The following is a 20,644-nucleotide window of genomic DNA, read 5'->3' as shown; positions in this document are numbered from 1 at the left end:
GAGCTGTGCAGATGACATCCTTCTGCTGTCCCATTGTGTTCATACTATAGTCACTTCTTCCTTTTATGAAAAGTGCCATCGTAGAGAGCTGCATCCTGTGGAGCTATTGGCTAATATTCCCTCCCTCAACAATTACACCCTGGTCTCTTCTTACCAGTATTGTAGCACAGAGTTTTAAAATATGTTCAGGTTTTCCAAATCTGACATTTGGTCTTTTCATCAGTGTAGATTTTATCCTTTTGCGTTGCATGTAGAGCACCTGAAAAATGGACAGTACATTTTCACCTTTTCCTTGCTAATTTGCCTGTGCAGTTGGGTGGTTCCTTTTCTCAGCAAGTGACGGTTCTTATGAGATCTGACTGTGCTCTGCACTGTTCATTTAAATCGTCCTCCCAGTGTAATATTGATTCCAGTCCCTTAACAGTGTCACAACAGAGAATTAATCCCTAAGGAAAGGGAAAAGACTAGTTGGTTTGCTGTGAGTGGAAAAGAAAAGGAATTCTCACATTAAAAACATTTTCCATAGTGGTTCGTGTTGAATGTTTCTGTATATTCCAGGGCGGGTTTTTATTTGATGCCAGAATAAATAGAAATACCTGCTGCTTAAAACAATTCATTAGAGAAGCAGTGCCTGGCTTTAGCAAAAGCCTTACTGAGACTGTCCTCCAGACCAAAATCAAACAGACTTCAGTGCATTAAAATGAACATATGGTCGGTTAAAATGTCCCTTGAAGTGACACTCTTCAGTTAATTTGATGCTTGTGAACAAAAAGGACCTCACAGCGCTGCAGATTCTTGTATCTGTTGTGGCTGTGTAGGGCAATGTAGAGTTAGGCTGCTGGCTTTACGAAACCAAAGGGAGCCATGCTACAGTACAGTGGAAGACTTTTTCTCTTGCCTTCTGGTTGCTAAGGAATAAACACTCAGCTGCACAACTCAGACAGTGCAGAACTGTGCTATTGGACATATTCATCACTACCATCTTTTGTGCCCCACCCTTCCCACAATGGCCTTCCAATTTCTTCTCACCAGCTAGCAATCTCTCCTCTTCTAAGTTCTTAATAAAAAAATTTGTGTGCCAAGAGAGTTTAATATAAGATTGCATAAATTTTAATAGAAACACTGGGATGAACACAGCCACTCAAGTAATCACAAATTCCTGCTAACATAACCCTTGTTCTTCCTTGCTTCAGTGTCCTGTCTGTGCTTTTCCTTCTTGCTTGTTTCAGGGACATAGTTTCAGCGAGGCTGCTGTACATGTGCACAGCTGTTCAGTCTCCAGCTGTGAGCCTCTCAAGAAAAATCTTGCTTCCACTAGACTCATTGGATGAGTTTTTTCCTAGAGAGACTTGTGACTTGGGGGTAGCTGAGACATCTTTGGAAAACCTGATGTCCTGAGGGTGCTGCTTTGTACTTCCTGAAAATTAGCTGTCATCTCATGCTGTCACTATTTGAGCATTTAGAATTGCTGAAAGTTTTTAAAATCTTGTGAAGAAACAATAGTCTCTTAGAGCCAGAAAACAAAACCTGATAGAAACAAAAGTGAAACTGCCCAGTCTGCTTTTGGAAGGGCAAGTGGAAAAATACAAACAAAGGCTGTGTACAAACAATCTGTTTCCCTCCACCCAGCCTGTAAAATCAATAAATAAAAAAGTTGGGCATGCCAATTTAAACAGGCTACATATTTATTGTGAGATACATCAGCTTTCTCATTGATTTATATGAAAACTTATCATGTGTGCAGTGTAGTTAGTTGAGTGAAGTGCCAATAGTGTTTTGTAAAGAGTTATTTTCTTTTTATTGTTGTGGAAAGTGAAGCAGTTGAATTTCGTTTGTCTTCGGGTTTGTCTTGCAGCTCAGTAGTCTAGTTTAGGTTTGTTTTTATTCATTCCATATACTCATGGCAGTAGTAGGTTCTTGGTCTCCTTAGATGAAAAATAATCATCTTTATGGCAGAGATGCAGTAGCCAACCACTAGCATCTGTGCTTAGTTTGGAACCCTTATGTTCCCCTCATACATAGAAAATAAGTGATTGATCAATCAGTCTGTTCTGTTCTTAAAATTAATTAATCTGTCGGTGCTGTTTGCTGAATTTCTGGTTATCTCAACCTTTTTCTTCATCTTCTCTCTGTTTTTTCATGTCTTGTGGGGGGAACAATTAGCTTATGTAATTAAAATAAATGAAAGCTTTTAGTGGAGGGAGAGTTAGTGACAGATTTTTTCTGGCCGTTTGTCATTGTTCCCCCTTCCATATGTACATAGCTCTGAAGCATCACAGATCCTCTATTGCTCTCATGACTAATCCCCTTCCCTTGCCTTTTTTGTGAAGGTCTGTTTGTCTTTGGTGGTGGTTCAGAGCTCTTAGAAACTCTTGCTCAATTTTGCTCCTTCATCTTCTCTTTTGTTCAGCTGGGGCTGGACACCAAGAAGCTGCTCTCCCGGGAGAGGCCTGGATGCTCTGTCTTCCATCACGCTAACCGCATGAATTGCCCACTGAGCTTATGGAATTTCCCTACGTTTACTACACTTTGTTCTTCATAAACCTCCAGCAGTTCCTTATTAGTTCTCCTCCATACATCATTTTCTTTTTGTAGCCCCAATATGTGTTTCAAGCACTTGATTTTCCTATTATTTCTCTGTCTTGCTGTGATTCCTTGCAAAGTTAATGCAGGATATTTAAGCTTATCTTTGCTCAAAAACTTCCCCTTCACCCATGGTTTTATTAAGTTTATGGTAGCGTGTTTTTGAGTGCAGGACAACAACTGCCCAAAATGCTGTGGAAGGGAATGATATTGTTCCTTTACCAGACAACGTATTTAAAAGTAAAATTCCTCCAGGCCATCACATCGCATTGTTGTGCAAGGTGAACACTGATTAGTATTTGAATTGAAGATATCTTCAGAAAACTGACTAGTTGCAAGTATTCTGTTAAGGTACTTTCCCATCAGGAATCTAGGACTCCAAATCCTAACCTAATGTCAAATTGGTGTGCAGCTAAGCTCCTTCATGTTCCCTTGATTAGAAGGAGTATGTCGTGAGGAAAATATTTGCCATGACTTTGTTGGTATTTATTCTGACTTTATCCTTTCATTTCAGCTCCATGTCATAACTCACTTTATGTGCTAAATCATTGTGGAGTTTGGTACAGGTGCAAACATGTACTGCATTCCACTCTAGGGCCATTTATGTCTGTGTGAAATTATATAGATGTGTACACAAAACACCTGGGAATTTTAGTCTCCTAGCTTGAAGGGAAGATATCTGTGCAAGATGTTCCCTTCCACACCTTCTCAACCCCCAACTCCTTCCTACACTGAGAGCTCTGACATGCAATCACTGCGGGGAAAAGCAGTCTTGTTATTACTGTTTTAATTAACAGTTCCCAATGAATATATGTGACAGTGCCTCTCAGAAGTAGTAAAGTAATTTTCTTCCTAACATGGAATAAAAAACAAAACCTTAATTTAAAAAGAATGCTTCTTTTTCTTTCATGCAACAGGCAGATCTCAGGTTTTGAATTTGTGTGTATATGTAACGCTAGAACTTCTGTATTACTGTTTTATCTCCTGGACAGTTTCTCTGCCTTGATTGTTTTCTAAATTAGAGATGATTTGTAGGACACTGCCTAAAGAACCAAGGCTTTGCTTATGGCTTAATTCCATTTAATCATGACTTGAAGAAATCTCTGCTGTTTATCTCTGAAAGCAGTCTTTGTATTTGCAAACGGACAGGCTGAAGGCAGAAGTCTAACTGATGTCCAGCTAAGCACACACTGCCAAACAAATGTCAAGACAAGCTCTGGAACTGCTCCTTGCTACTGTGTAAAGCTGAGAAGTCTTTGAGGCGAGCGTGAGCAGAACAATTTCAGTATATTAGATCTGTAGACAGACAGCTTCTGTTTGTTGGGGTTTATAGTATTTCTGCTTTGTCTTTTACGTCTTCCATGTCAATGGAGATTTGCATATTGCAGGCTTTACATGCTTTCTGCACTGCTTCACCAACTTCATGCCCTGGCTCCATAACTTCCCATTGCTGACTGTCTGTTCCTCTGGAGGATTCTTCCAAGAATGAACATAAAAAAAAAAAAAAAAAAGTAAAATAATCTCTTCTGCTTTCATAGCTCATCCTGCTTCCTTTCTCTTTTTTAACATGAGACTGTGGAAGGAGATATGATGTTTGTTTTCTACAGTGCCAAACCTCCTTGTCAATATCTTACAAATAACCCGTATCTTGCTTTTGATATCTGTCATGAAATGCCAAGACAAGATTCTCTACAGCAGAAAGCAGGCTTCTCTGCCATGACAACCATTCAGACTAAGAGGGCTAGGAAAACAGGAGAGTCAGATAAGTATTTGCCCATTGTTTCTTATGCAAAGGCAGGGAACGATTTTGCCCATCCTGACTTTCAGTCCAGTGCCTTACCTGCTAATTTATGCCGTCTCTCTGTTAATCAGACATTGTGGGTGTTTGTTTTTGTATATAGTGCTTTTCTTCAGTAAAATTCAAAGCTCTTTACTGAGAAGATCAGAACTGTTGTCCCCATTGTACAGAGAAAAGGAGGCCTTTAGATTTGAAGAGGCATGCTAAATGATAGAGCTGGCTGGGTGTACCCCGCATCTCTCGAGTCTCAGCCCAGGCCTGTCTGCTGAAGGCAATGCTATCTCTTCTCAGGCTTTCCCAGTGTAAGCCTGGGTTCTTTGTGCAGCGTCCAGTTCCTCAGGTCAGTAAAATAATGACTCAGCCCTTTTACAGGCCAGAGGTTTGTGTTTCTTCCTTCCATTGCCCATGGCTTTGTTTTTACCTCTGTTCACACATTCCAGCCTGGTCAGTCAGCCACAGACCGCAGTCACATACTGTTTAAGAAAGCCTGGTGTATTTACAATTGAAAAACCTCTGAAGTTTTTCTTCTTCTGTCAGACGTAGATGGCTTTTATCCAATTGACTGCTTTTCAGTGCCTTTATCCTTTGCTGGCTTGAAAACATTTCAGATAGTTTCTATTGTTTTATAGACCCTGTAGCTAGAAAACCAAGCTGTGTAAAAACATCTGTACATAACTGTGCAGTAGGCTACAGGCATGTAGTGTACTAAGGCATGATTGTATTCATTGTAACTTTGCTCCACAGAATAATCAGATAGAAGCACTCCAGTTGCATGCATGATATGTAAGAGTGGAGGAAGAAAATGAAGGACAGTTGCACTTCTACATTTCTTTTGTTTTGCAGCTTCCAAGACTAAAATGCAATTTTGAGAGCAAGTTTTTAAAATGCAGACATGAGATTTTACTGGTGATAACCAAGAAAGCAGTATTGGGAAGTTTGCATAAAATGCAAGCAAAATATAGTTTGTTGGCAGCGCCTCCTCCAGGAAAGGAAGCTTGACCTGCACTGATTTTCATTGTGGTTTTTCAACTTCGGTTTACCATCTGGTATCGCAGTGTAGTATAACGCCAGTCTGTTTCACAGGGTGTCTGATCATGGGAGGATTTTGCTATTCTAAGTGCACTTGGTAGATTAAAAAGAAGTTTAAGTCCTTGAAACTGTTTTTTTAATTCCTTTGGGCCATCCAATGGCCCAGCACAAGCTCCAAATTTCTCAGTTGTGGTTGTGTTGCTCACAATACAAATAGGAATTGGTCATGTAACAGGACTTCACGCCACTGAAAATATCTTTGTGTTTCTAGCCTGATAAAAATGCAGTAGGAACTGTCCTCCAGTACAAGCTCACAGCATGGCCTCTAAATTTAGAGGTAATGAAATACCTGAATTTGACTTGATCTTCCTTGTTGAAAACAGTGGGGTTTCCCTATCAAGCTACAACCATTTTAGAAAGAAAGGTGGAAGTAAGAGACAGTGAAGTTTTGGCCTAATTCTCACTGAGGTGTGTATGTCATACGTGCCTACTATGCATACACAGCTAATCTTGTTCTTAAGTTTTCTTTTAGTTTTTGGGAGATTTTTGTTGAAAGTTCGGTGATTAAAAGGACAGCTTGCAAGTACATACAAATATTTATTTGGACACGGTGGTTCTCATATACTTTTATATACTTATAAATTTCACTTTCAGATTCCTATAGTTAGTAAGGTGTTTGTCTGAATTACTGTGACAAGGTGTTTTCTTTTTGTTTTTTGTTTTTTTACCTTTTCAGTCAGCTCATAGAAATGCATTTAACCTTTAAAGAAAAAACACTAGACCCAACCCATCAAATATGTTTCTCCTCCTGTGTTCTTTCAGCATGATTTGTAGAATGCTAAGGATTTCTGTATTTGCTTAACTTGGAATTAGCCTTGTATTTCTGCTTTAGTTGGTGGTCATGAGCAGTCAGCAGGTTGAAAATATTTGTTGGCTTTGTGTAGTTGTGTCATACATTTTTGTGTAGCTATTTTGACTGATCTGTTTGCATTAAGGCTCTGTCTGGCCGTAGTAAGACTGCTGGGTACACATTAATGTTCTGCTGAGCATCTGCTTGTTGGTTTTACTAATGTCATCCATCAAGCTCTAGTACGTGCAGCAATATTTGCTCTGTAGTAGACAAACAGAGTAAACACTGCAGCTATTTGTAAGTAAACAGTGGCGAGTAAGTGAGGAAACTGCGTGGATGTTTTTATTTATTGGAAAGTTAAACTGTTGCTCTAAAACGAATCCAGCAGTCTAATCAGACTTCATAATGCTTGAAATGACAGAATAGGAAAAATTGAAATTAGAATGCTTTTTAGAATTTGCTTTATATCTCTGTTTAAGAAACCTCCAGACAGCATTAATATTTCCTATCTTGTATGCCTAAAGTTGTTGTCTTTTCTGGCTATGCCAGAGAGAGGAGCTCAGAGAGAGGGCACTGTCTTTGCCTTGGTCGTGTCAGGTTTCAAGTATGGATGATAAACTCCTGATTATGCTTATCATGATCAGTTCTGTGAAAATACTGGTGCTCCTTATAATCCCTTCATTCACCTCCTAGAACTGTCTGTTGACTTGGATTTCAGCAAAGCAGCACTGGTCAGAGTTTATCTGCTCTTCTAGATATTTTTCCCTGTCGTTTATCTTGAGACACCTTTACCAGCTGAACCATAAATTGCTGTGACCTGGACTGATGCTTGTCATGATTATAAGAATTGGCTCTTTTTTCTTTCTTTTTTTTTTTTTTAACTTTTATTTAGTTCAGACACTTACTGAAAGTTGTATTAGCCAAAAAAAAAAAAAAAAAAAGTTGTATTACTCTTAGTCTTTGTTCTTAGCAGGGAATCTTACCTACCAGGCAGGAGTATACAGTAGTTGGTGTTTGCGTTGCCTTATGTCTTTGGAGCTGCTGTTCAATACAGGAGATTTTGTCAATTATAATTTTGAATTGAATATTTCAGAATAATCCCTCATTTCTATTTTTATCCCTATCTTTGCAGTTTGTTGTGTTTCCAAACATAGGAAAGCTGTAGTCCATGTTTGTTCAATGAACTGGTGTGTTTACAGAGATACAGAATACTCAGTCATGCACTAGTGTCTCTGTGCCATAACGTGCTCTAAACACTGAAGTAAAAAGCTTTTTGGCTTTGCAGTGAATTAAAAAAAAAAAACAGCAACAACAACAAAAAAAACAAACGCCGGCCTTCTGGGGATGGGAGCTAAATGGAAGAAGCCAGGAAATGGCTTAATGCTCCTTCTCCGCAGCCAGTGGTCATACTCCTATTGATTTCAGTAGGATTTTAATCAAGTCCATGGTGATTATGATAGCTGGTACAATTAGATCGGAAGTAATACATATTCTGTGTGGTTTTTTTTTTTGTGAATGCTGTGTAGCTATTTATGCTGTCGTTAATCTGGGGCTTTGTTGGGAAATTAATCTCATTACATGGCAGCTGACAGAGTCCACTGCCACTGGACACCGAAGCGAGCTTGTACAAAAATGTGCTATCTGCTTAGCTGGAAAGCACAGCTGTTACCATCCCAAATTCCCTTCGTGAGCCACTTACTGAATGGGGCTTGACAGCTGAGAAGCACCCCTATCCACTGTGGTGCAGATTCAGCACATAGTTTCAATGAGGAATACACTGGTCTGAGTCAGGAGTGGAAATGACACCATATAGCAAAGAAGTATATAGAAGCTTCTGCACTTCCCAGAGGTGTTCTATTTAGAGGGATATAAAAAAGGACAGTTCTCCCCTTGTCACAGAATCACAGAATTGTAGGGGTTGGAAGGGACCTCTTGAGATCATCGAGTCCACCCCCCTGCCAAAGCGGGCTCCCTGCAGCAGGTTGCACACGTAGGTGTCCAGGTGGGTCTTGAATATCTCCAGAGGAGGAGAATCCACGACCTCCCTGGCCAGCCTGTTCCTGTGCTCCATCATCCTCATTGTGAAGAAGTTTCTTCACGTATTGGTGTGGAACTTCCTCTGCTCAAGTTTATGGCCATTTCCCCTTGTCCTGGCCTCTTTTCAGCCGTCTGGGAGGACTTGTCAGTCCTGGTAGTTTAACATAAAGACCTAGAGCAATAATACAGGCATTTAGGTATGGAAACGTCCCACTGGTCCTCTGCAGGATACAGCGTCAGTAAGCTTCTTCAGTGCTACCTGAAGGTGCAGTCCTCCTGTGAGCCTCCTGTACTGCCCTATCTGAATTCAGACTATAAAGGCCTCAAGACAGACTGTACCCTGACTTGAATCTGAGAGGCACCAGGGACTCTTCTGGCTGTTGTCAGTCCTTGCAAGTTGCTCAGCAGTATTCATCCAGATTCATGTTTTCTTTCAGAAGGAGCTTAAGTTTGAACATGAGAGATTTCCTTTTATTGAGCGTGTGAAAAGTTCATGCTGGTCTTTTTCTTGGTGAAAATTTCTCTCTAACTTGTGTTACTAAGTTCTTTAAAGATGTCATTCTATTTTTGAGTAATTTAGAGAGAGGTACTGAAGAAACTAGATGCAGGACATACTAAAAGTATCTTCAGCCACGTTACCTCTGAAATTAGCTGCTAATTCTCCTCTGTCAGGCTGGCACTGTGATGTTTTATAGCTGCTTGAAATACCATGTGATTATTCCCTTCCTATGGAATGGAAGTCAGAATGGGCAGCTCTTGTTGGGAGTCCAAAGGAGGGCACTTTAGACTGAGTCATTTAAACTGATTTAATGAGTTGTATGCAATGTGTGCGCTTTGTACTTATGTCTGTCTGTCCTCCTATCTGTCTCTGCGTAACAGTTTTTTAATCCATTGTCCAACTTGATTCAAATTTGAAGATATGGGTCTCAGAAATATTAGGATTTTTGGAGATTTCTGAAAGAGAAAAAACTGAGTAGTGGAGAAAGCCTCTTCGCTGTAATGCTGCCACTGAAGGAAAGATCACATCACCTACATGTACATCAGAAAGTCCCAGAGCAAATGTGTGAAAAACCAAGTCATGAATTTTGAAGTGAGGGCGTTTTTCTTTGTTTTGTCACCTCCCCTTGCACCATGCTATATTTGCTGGCAGAACAGATACGCTGACCGTGGTACTGTGTGGGGGGAGAAGCAGAGCAATGGCAGTCATTTAGTCTCCTCTTCCTGCCAAGTGGCGGAAGGATCATTTTCAGTCCCTAGTACTGGCATCAGAGGTAATGGTGCTGCGGTATTAAAGACAAGCTTCATTCTTTAGCGTGGTACAGGCTTTTCAGCCCAAGCTCCCACTTCAACAGAGTAACTCAACCCTATTAACATTATCAGACACAAACTCTGGATTTTGCAGTTTTCTCAGGTCAAGCAGGCTCTGAGGATAAATCAGCACTCAGCAAAGAATTAAAACAGAAGGGCTGAACCAAGATCTGTTAAATAAGCTTATCAGTGCATGTGCTGGCTGTCAGTTTGACAAAGAGAAGCCAGGGGCTTAGATAACTCTGTAAGTCAGGATGTAGGAGCTGTAATTGAGAAGTATCACAGAAGCAATTTGGAAAAGCATCTGTTCAAAGTTTGATTACTGTGAATCATCCCATTCTGCTGGCTGGCTCTGCTAGTCGCCTGAGCTGCTCTTATTTTGCCAAGAGAACAGCTTGACACGCATACAGTGCCTAAAAATAAAATACACTTTAAATGTTAACGTTTCAAAAGTATAGATTCATTCACTTTCTGAGAGCAACAATTGCTTAGTCATTCTTTAAGAGCATGGAAGGAATTTAATTGAGAGCTGTGGAAGAATGCCATTCATCAGCAACACAGGTGTTCGGCCATCTTCAGAATTGCCTGTTCAGCAGACTGTGCCGAAACTCTTCCGACATGGAAACAGTGCTTGCCTTACATTGCTGAACGTTGTTTAAGCAATTGCAGGACTCATCCTTGCTGATTAACCCACCTCCTGACCAATATGGTGGCGAGCTGAGAAAGCTGCATGGCTCAGTAAAGCTTTTGAAACTTATAAAAGTGTATTTTAATTCATTTGAATAGCTTCATGAGTTTCTCAGTGTTTGCAATTACGAGGAAGAACAACTGGAACTGAATGCTGGACCCTGACTGTTAGCTCTTAAATCAGATGTTGTTTGGTGCAGAGACTCCAAATATTTTTTCTGATATATTGCCAAGTCTGAGCTTGTCTCTTCATTCTGGAAAGGAGATACTGCGGTATTTGAAGACTCCAGGATCCCTGCTGCTGAATTCCATGTTCCTCTTTGTTTAGCAATCTCATTAAAAGCTCTGATTTGATCTTTTTCTTCATTCCCCTTCATTCTGTCTAAATTCAGGCCTTTTGTTGAAGCAGATGGCTCGGATGAGTTGTAGGAACAAACTGGTGGATTCAAATCAGGAAGTCACAGATCTCGTCTGAAAAAGCAAGGTGAAAATAGCCTGCATAGAGTTTTGAAACTCTACACAGTTTGCAAAGTTGCAGCTACTACAGGCGATGCCAGGGTTGTTTTTTGATTTCTTGTAAGAGTATTACCTTCAGATGAGAAGTTCTCTGAGAAACAGGATGGATATTAATGAGCTGACACTGATATGCATGTGGCAGAGTGATAAGCATGCAGTATGGTCACCCTTGAGCGCTTTGCTTTCTGATGGCAGATTATGTGATTTTTTTTCCTCTCAGTCAGTTATTTATTTCTTGAAAGATGCAGCTTATTCCACTGATTTCCATTGCTCGTTTCCTTATCAGTTCTATTATCTGTCCTTTCCTTATTCTAAATGTCACTTGTTTTCATGCACTAAGACAGAGGCCTCCTTCCCTGAGTCCTTCCATGTTCTTCTCAGGCCCTCTTGCATACTGGCTCCTGCCTTTTCTCAAGGGAGCTCATGATGCCAGAAACATGACCTGGGACTGTAGATCCATTTCCCTCCAGCATTAAGCATCCACAGAAGTTCTCTGAGAGCTTATCTTCCCTTCTGATCTTATCTCTTGCCCTCCTTGACCCAAGCCTCCCACAAAAGTAATTCACTGTTGCTTGGGAGATCAAAGTCATGTTTCTTGAAGACTTCTAGAAAATGATTGTTATCTCCATTTGTTACATTTGTCATCATCTCCTTTCATTTCCTAATCTCTGTCTGTCTTTCTCTCTTGTTCACCCAGTTTGAATTATGCTAGGCTCTGTATACTTTCCAGCACTCTCTGTTGACTCATCCACTCCATCAATTCCCCCCCACCTAGAGTCCTTTCAGATCCACCTGGCTAACTCTTCCCTTGCCTTTCCTCTTAACAGCAGTACAGCTGTTGTAATTTATCTTACTTTGGATAATTAAGCCCATGTATTTCCACATGTGTGCATGAATGTGCAGGCTCTCAGCACAGTGTAATGATGCCTATGAACAGATGGTGAATTAGCTGCCTGGGTTTGAGAATCTGCTTTTGGGAATGGTGGTTTGATTTGGACTTAATATCCACAACCTCATATTAAACTATAGAAAGAGGAGTGCAGAAGGAAACTGTTTTTTGCCTGCTAGAGATTTGCGTTCATCAGCGGCCTGGGTTCATGTTGCTGGGGAGTGAATGGGAGAAGCTCTTTGGAATGTGGCGGTTAGCATATCAAAGTAGAGTAAACACATAGATGATACCCGGCTTCCGACGCTCCAGTTAATTAAGCGACTCCTCTTGTCAGGTTGGATGAAGAGAATTTATTAATCTGCTGTCATCTGAGGAAGAAGTGGTTTGCTGAAAGAAAGGAGTAACGTTAATTTGTTATGAGATGTCAAGCTGAACAAAGAGCAGATGGCAAACAAAACAGGGTATTTCTTTTTATCTCCTTTGCTGCGATCTTAGATCCTAGTGTTTTATTGTAAAAAGCATGAAAAATTACCACTAGGAAAAAATCGAGGTGGTTATTTCACGCATTCTCTTGCTCCAAGACCAGGTCAGTGATACCTTTATTGCTTATGACGAATATCTGTTCGATGAGGCTAACTGCTGTGCTTGTTTCCAGCTTTCCTTGCATTCCTCTGAACACTGTACCTCTTTTCAGCTGCAGTCAGCAGGGTGAATATTTATACTTGTAAACACAAATCATTGTTGAATGGCATTGGAAGGGAATGTTGTTTTCAAAGGTGCCCATGCCAAACCTCAGGGCATTTCTGTAGGTTATCTGCTTTTGCTGGCATAATGCAACGTTAATTGTCTGGTATGTTTTTGTAGGCCTTTGTTATGGCCTCTTCTAGGCCAAAAAGATGTTAGAATGTGTCAGCTCTCCACCTTGGTTCATTTGGTGTCTGAGCCAACTTGCTACTAACAGCACGAGAGGTTAGGCTTTTCTGCCATGCTCCTGAAGGATTCCTGCCTCCCAGCATTTTCATTCCATCAGTATTTTCCTTCAGTATTCTAGAAGGAGTCTGTGAGAAAGGATACACACTATATAATACTGGAATGGTTAAAAGTTCAAAAAGACACCTAGGAAAACAGATCCAGCTTAGTGATCTTTTAGGTGTAAACTGTGTGCTTGGGTAGGTAGAGCCATTTCCTGAGTTCAGAATATGATTTTAAGTTGCATATTGTAGACTTAGGGGAGGACACTTATTCCTGAAGTCATAAGAGGGCTGATCTCTAGGGCTTTTGCTAGGGCAGCCCCTTGAAGAGACTGCTGAAATCAGTGGATTAGCACAGTGTAAATTCAATGCCAGTAGCATTAGAATAAGGTTCTTGACATCATGGGGAATGTCTGTGTGTGGGCTAATCAGTAAAGAAACAGATAAATGACTCATCCTTTATACTCAGAAAACCACAGGAGGGTTCCTGGGAAACACAAAAGCCCTGCAGAAACACTGGAAGCTGAAGCTGAAAGTTGGCCATGCTGGGGAAGAGATTCCTCCTGTTCCATTACTTGCTGTCCTGAAGGGTAATTAAACAAGGAGGAGCAGATGATAGCAAAAGTGCTTCGTTTAGCTCTAATTATTTGCAGAATCTTGCCAGCTTTAGAGATTTACCGATATTAAGAGGTCTACCTGCACAAAGGCTTTGTTATCAGAAGTTGTGGCATGGTACAAGTTATAGAATGAGCGTGTAGGCAAAGCCCAACTAGATGTGAGCTTATCTGTTTGGAAACAGGTGGAGCACATTCTTGCAAAGAGTTCAGTGTGGGCTGAAAGAGCCTCCTGAGAAGCTGCGTTGAGCTTCAGGAGTGCCATGACTTACATCTGGGTACGTCTGCATGCAGTCGTTACACAAAAACTAAGGTGTGTGTTTGAATCTGGCTCTTACAATTAGTCCTGGTCATTTGGAATGTAACCCAGGGCAGCTGGTAGAGCAGTAGGTGCCATAGTGGTAGTTCAATGAAGATTCCCATTATCCAAAAAGTATCCACTGTGAAAGCTAATGTGTGTTTCATTCGTTTGTGCTACTAGGACCTTGTGTTCTGAGGAGTATATTATCAGCTGTAGAAGCATCTGTGTTTTACCCCCAGCTGGCATTATAAACATAAGGGAGAGATTGTATTTGTTAGGCTTTCAGGGTATGTGTATTGAAAATCAACATATTCAGGAAGTAACTACATGTTGTTTAGCTACTTATTTTCTTTACTTGGCTTTTGAGTTTGCAACAGCAGTTGTGCATACTGAAAGTGACAGCGTTTTCAGAATTACCAGGAAGAGATTTTATTGGTCGCTCCATGACATCAGTCAGTCCCGTAGGGAAGGTGTCCAGCCACAGAGTACTCTGTGTTTTGAGAAAGCGTGCTTCGTCTCTGCAGATCATGCTGGTTTGGAGGCAAGAAGCAGAGTTTTATAGAGGTTGTGCTCTGAAATTCAAGTTAAGGTAGATTCCCCAAAGAAAAAAAGAGGCTTCTGTGGTGATGAATTTGCAGCAAGTTGGCGAAATATGGGAAGTCGAGGTCTACGGTGAGTTCTCAGAAGTAGTGCCGAATTTGTGTGTGATGTTAGCAGTTATTTGAGAGCTGTGCTTACCTTGCATTTCTGTAAATTTGGTGTTTGCCTTTCTCTAAATACTTGCCAGTCTCTCAGTGAGGATAGGAGGAATATTAGTGGAGATTGGATACAGCCAAGTTAATTGACCTGATTTCTTTTCTGAACACATTTTTATCTTTTGTGTGACACCAAGAGAGCGACAGTGGGTCAAATTCTTTATCCTTAAATATAAACAGAAGAAAAATTTAACTATTGTATGAAGCTGTCAGTATAGGCTTCTTTCTCAGACGCACAGAGATTCAGCTTATTTTATGTTTCCTGTTCTCTCTAGGGCTAGAGGAATACTAATAGAGAAGCCTCTGAAATAAGCTGTAGTTGATTTCTAACAGTGCCTAGGAATCAGTTACATTGAGTCGTCCTTGGCATCAGAAACTTTTCTCTAAAAATGCTTCATAATGTTTGTTGTTACCTTGTTTTCCTGCCTGACTGTAGCTGTCTCCTTTGGATGGTTGTACTGTAATTCCTTTACTGGTGATTGGCAGTGGCTGCATTGCTTCCAGTGTGGTTTTCATTAAATACAGTGACAATGAAAAATATTGCAAAGGAAAACAGTTTCCATATATTAATGTTAAACTCTAACAGAAACCATGTTTTTACTGCAGGATTAACAGAAATTGGCATCTAAATGACTATCCAGCACTAAGCCAAATTAATCTGTGCCACTAAAATTGCATATCTGGCCTTGAATTAGCACATTCTCATAAAATGAAGGAACATCTCCCCCTGTTAGCTTCTTCTGGATGATTCCTGTAAACCAAACTTGGAGCTGGAGGCTGTGTAGGGCAGTGGTGGTGATAACCTTAGAATCTAGAGTACGTGCTGGAGAGGGTTCTTCTGTGGATACTGTTGTTTTTCACTTGGATATCTCTGACTTCTTGGGACCTCTGTTTATTCAGCTGTAGAACAGAGAATGTGTTTGAGGCAGCTTAATGGGTTCTTCTGTTAATTTTTTTCCATAGGTAGACAGCATAGAAAGAAAAAGTGTTTTTCATTTTTAAATGTTACAAGCACTGAAAGATTCCTTTGGTGACTGACTTCATGTGAAAATACAGGCAGTACACCTCTGTCAAATGTATTATTGCAACAGAACAGAAAGGCAGAGTGTGAATGACTCCTAGGATTTCCTGATTTTATTCCTGTAGGATGTTAAGAAAGGCCATGGGTGTGTAAGTGATGGCAACGTGTGAGCTGCACAAAGAGAAGAGTTGTGAGAGGATGAGAAAAACATCAGTTCAACATCAAATTTGTAATGGCAGGGAATGGGAGGTTTGATCTGTGCATATGGATATACAGAGAGTCTTCATCTGTGCCAAGCAGACTTCAGGACTTCACGTTTGGCTCTCTTCCCAACAGCAAATACATTGAGAAGAGGAAAGTTAGCCAAGTTTTAATCAAGTAAAAGTTCTGTATCCAGAGGTGGCTGGCAAAAGAAGAGATTAACGTATTAGAAGTGCAATGAAAACAAGACATTAGAGGGTTGAAAGCTGGAGTACCTGGATAAACCACTTGCTGAGTGAATATTCCACAGATGTCTAAAGGAAGTCCCAGGTGTTTTGAATAGGATGAAAGGTGAAGCCATGCATCAGAACTTGTCTTCTTCAAGCTTTGGCTATCACTGTGGCAAGTATGTAATATTCTAATGCCTAGCTGAGCTGGTGGGATATATGTAATCATTCCCCCTAGAGATACTACTAGCAAAGGGCTTATTAGCTGGCAGAAGGGCCAACAGCTGCAAACTGTTTATACACGACAACTTTTTGGATAAATCTGAGTTTACACAGTTGTCTCTGTCTTAAGGTTTGCTGTAGAAGTGTGGATAGCTTTGCGTGTTCGAACTGAAGCACAGAAGTTATGGACTGTAATTATGCAATTTCTCGTGGGAGACAGGAAAAAACCCTCACACTCAGTAATAGTAAAAATGGTAATTGGCTTTCCGTTCCCTCTGCCGCTGATGCACCTGCTTGGCCTTTTTTAATATTTAAAATAGATTTATGATAACTGCTGTCAGTTAGTGGTGTATTTGGAAAGATAAGGACTTTTTGTCCCAATGAGAGCCACTGTTTGTGTATTTGCATGAATACACTATAAGTTTAATTAATAAATCAGTTCAACTTTCTTCCCATTTTTTTTAATTTTCAAACACCTGTTTCATGATGTATTTGAAATATTGATATTTAACCTCTTTCGATATATTGCCAGTACTATTATTTTGCTACACCACATATCCCAAGCATGGAAATATTACCTCCTTCCGTTTCCAAGCGCCAACAAACATTGAATTAGTCTTCATTTTGAAGTTTATCAGAAAGTAGCATGAATCATTTCAAATTAAACTGGCTTGTCTGATTGACCACTGAGCTTGATGTGCAGTGTCGCTTTGTTGCTCCTCGGTTATATCCATGCATAATTAAATACAATTGAGTGACATATTGGTGGTGGTTAAATGGAAGATGATGATATAATCAGAACTGGTAATAGAAACAGAGCACTTTCAGTCAGAATCCTGGTCATGACTAGCAGATACAAATCAGGAGAAAAATCTACTTTCAGAATCAATTAGGAATGTTTTGTGATCTTTAAAAGAAAGAGAAGGTATTTTCATAGCTCAAGACACCAACAGCTGAGTTTCTGTTCTATGACTAGTTCATTGGTTCATCAGGTGTTGTGAGTGAGGTGGCAGTTTCTTTTACAAGGTAACTCATTACTTCCTGAGCGATTCCTTGACATCTTTAGAACAAATGTGAGAGCAAGTCCAGCCTTCTGTGATCGATTGATATTTAAGGAATTAAAGCTCTATGATATTTTTTGCATCTTGTATGATTCTGACCTTCCACAGTCATCAATTTTAAAATAAGCAAACATTAATGTCTGATTTTTGCAAAGCCTCCGCTCTTTACTGCTAATGCTGAACTAAAAGGCTATTGCCCGCCTCTTCGTTCCATCCAGAATTCCCCTAGCAATAAATATCCTTGTTGATATTGTTGTTAAAAACTCAAACACAGAACTGGAGTTCTTCCACACGTAAAGTTTTAAACCACTTGCATCCTGATAAATGCAACTTTGTCAGCTCTAACAGAGGAAAAAAAAAAAAGAGCTCGTGTCTTCATTGAAGCAGATCTTGTTTTCTGTTCAATATAAGCAAATAGATTTCCTTTGAAAAAGTTCAAAGGTATTTGTGAAAGGTCTTCATACTTCCCTTTCTGCAGTGTGGCAGAAGGATGTGAAGTAGCAGAATGAACTCAGCACGCAGGCTACTGCGTGCTATTTAGAAATCTTGGTTTGTGTATATACTTGATGTGTTTGTGTGCCTTTTGAAATATGGCCATTTAGCAATTGAGGTATAAGTAGAGGCATCCTTAGGCTCCTTATCTGTCTCTAATCTTTATACACAACTCCCAGTGGCTTAACTCTGATTTCTAGGTAGCAGATGAAACAAGAGTACATCAACAAATTACCTTTGATGCAATTGCTACATTTCCAAGAAGCACGGTGACAGTGGCTGCAGGGAATTGTCTGGATGCAGGAAAGGCATATGGGAATTATTGCTTTTCCACACTAGAAGTCTCATACTGTCACTTCTAAATTCCTTTTTTACTTCAACCTATGACTGTTTCTGGTGCCCACACAGACAGGCCCAGAGAATACTGCACAGTTGTCTGCAGGATACATTTCTCTAAGTCATGGAAGACTTTGGCAACCTATGTTGACTTTTTGACTCACCATCAGGAGTTTGCTAGCTTTTCTGAGTTTGCCACTTTTGCTTTGTGTAGGTATGAAAACAAAGGAAATTGTAACATCTTTTCAGAAGTCTCAACTTGATTGATTTTTTTCCTTCTCACCAATATTGGTCTGAAAGTGAGGGCAACTCCATTTAATTCGTTGTTAGGGATGCTTGACTGTATCTATCTTCTAACATGGTAGCAGCAGGCATTTGTAGACAAGCTGCAATTAATTTTTGAGTCTCTATGGGCAGTGAAATATTTTCTAATGAGTGACTGTGGACTGTGCTTAACTTGAGTTGTTTCCTGTCTAACAGAACACTGAACTAATTACTCAGTAAGACAATGAACAAGATACTCAGATGATTTTGTGAGAAAGCTACTTAATATTTTTCCATGCCGGGGTACATATTTTTATTGTTTTTGCTGAGTTACTGCTGTGTGTTTGGAGTGCATGAGTTGTTTCCACCAACTCTGGGTATGTTTTTCTGTTGCAGGAATTGCTTACCTGGGAGGTGTCTGCAGTGCCAAGAGAAAATGTGTTCTTGCGGAAGACAATGGTCTCAATCTAGCATTTACAATTGCACATGAACTTGGGCACAAGTAAGAACTTGTATTTCCATTTCTTTGTTTACTGATGCCACTGTAAGATACTTTCATTTAAAACCTTACAAATGAAGTTACTAGTGTGACATGCTAGAGTTAGGGTAGTATGGTTAGGTTGCGGTTGGACTTAATGATCTTGAAGGTCTTTTCCAATCTGAGCAATTCTATGATTCTATGTTCATTATGACATGTTCGTTATTATTGAAGTTCAGGTATCTGACAAGGGTTTCAGTAATACTTTGGTAACAGTTTGACCTCTGCAAGTGAAATAATGTAGAGGTACTGAATTGTAAACACCAGCATTTTGGAAATCCCGTTAAGCATTACTATTTGATCAACAGAAATAAATTATATAACGATTTATCAGCTCAATCACAGCTGACCAGTGCACTTTGACTGGAGGAAAAAAAAAAAACCAAAAGGAGATGATAATTCCCATGAGATTACCAGGTACTTCCTGCAGGTGATTTGAAGACTTCAAGCTGCCTGTAAATATTCCATGGACAGAATAAAACAAGCTGACTGGAAGAGTCATTTACTACGTAGTCTTAGTGCAGTTAATGAGTTAACCCAAAGGTCACCATTCACGTTTGCTGCTTTCCAAGCTGAGTGTAATGTGCACTTAGTCATAATACTTACGAACTTTTTTCCCTTTCCATCGACATCACTCTGGTTGCACTGTGTCACAGTTAGACTGTGTAATTAATGTATAGAATTAGACCAGGAACAATTTTATACAGAGTAAGGGTGGTGCCAATGGCATTTTCAAATACTCCTTTTAGTGTCTCTGGATGGAAGGTGGAAAATCCTGCTATTGTTTCTCTGGTAAGAAGCTATTCAGAAATTTTGTCTGCACCCTACTGGATGCATTCTGTTTATGTGTCTACTGTATCTTCCTTCCCTACAGAAACAAGTAATTGACAGCTAAGTCAGAGCCAATGTATCAAGCTCAGATTCTGGTCAATCTCACTGCAAGACAAATAATTGTTTTACAGCAATGTATTTCTGAGTTGCATGGAGGGTATCTAGGTTGCTACCAGAATTGACAAGGTGAAAATGAATCGTCTGTTCACCATTCAGTGACACCAAAGGTAGCTGAGCCAAACCAAAGGTGGTTTGAGCAGAAATGAAGGATTTGGTTTTATTTGAACTGCATGCCAAGATGTTAAACTGAGCCTAAGCTTAATAACAAATTAACCTGTGGGTAATGTTAAGGGAAATTCAGCACTCATCTTTGGATGGGCCAAGAGCAGGAGGGAAAAATACTTGGACAGCAGAGAATCCAGCTGTGTAGAAGTCTGAGACTGCTCTGCCATGGCATTTGCCAAATTTCCCGGAAGACCTGTCAAGCTGTTTTCCAATAATGCCTTGCAAAAAATTCACAACACAAATCAGGGACGTAATGCTTTTGGATACAGCTCTCCATCTGTGCATTAAGTAGCAAACTCTATTTTCTTTTCTGAGTTACCACTCTTGGTGGTAAGGCCACAAATGTCCTGTCTCTTTGATTTTTCTTTCCTTTTTCTCCATCTTGGAAAGCTGTTTCTCAAGTGGTGCATATGAGATGTCTAAAAAAAGAGGTTAGCAGAGCGTGGCTTGGGCTGGAGGATTTGGACAAGTGAGTTCTCTCCTGTGCAGAGAATCTTCGACTTCAGCAGAGCTACAGATGCTAGTGTGGGAGGAGATGGGAAGTTTAAGTAAAGGTTGCAGATGAAGAGGGACAAGTGGCTGAAGTGATTGCATTTTTTAACAAAACTGCATCATGGGCCACTTTACTGAGAGAAAAAAGAGAAAAGCAGGCTCAGGCAAGAGAAATTAGGAAGGGTGCTGGACGGACTTAGAGGGTCTTTTTGCCTACTTTTTCCTTCAATTAAGACCATCCATGTGCATGCATAATCAAATCCCAGTATGCCAAAAGAAAAAAAAGAAATGCCATCTGTCTCATCACTCTCTCTGAGCATGAAAATCACTCCTGTA

The 20,644-nt window shown here is 40.1% G+C and overlaps 1 protein-coding gene across 7 annotated transcripts in view; it reads left to right on the top strand.

Moving 5' to 3' along the window:
• The window catches only part of ADAMTS17 (ADAM metallopeptidase with thrombospondin type 1 motif 17), a 178,505-nt gene that overhangs the window by 54,373 nt on the left and 103,488 nt on the right, over positions 1-20,644 (top strand). For all 7 annotated transcript variants that reach the window (XM_021406968.1, XM_021406969.1, XM_021406967.1 and 4 more), the window contains one exon: positions 18,559-18,664. In XM_021406968.1, the coding sequence (XP_021262643.1) occupies positions 18,559-18,664 (106 nt within the window). The remainder of the gene's footprint in view (positions 1-18,558; positions 18,665-20,644) is intronic.

The sequence above is a fragment of the Numida meleagris genome, chromosome 9 (genome assembly GCF_002078875.1).
Source record: "Numida meleagris isolate 19003 breed g44 Domestic line chromosome 9, NumMel1.0, whole genome shotgun sequence".
In the NCBI taxonomy this organism is placed as follows: domain Eukaryota; kingdom Metazoa; phylum Chordata; class Aves; order Galliformes; family Numididae; genus Numida; species Numida meleagris.
Note: the sequence above shows the minus strand (reverse complement) of the source record. Positions and strands in the feature narration are given on the sequence as shown.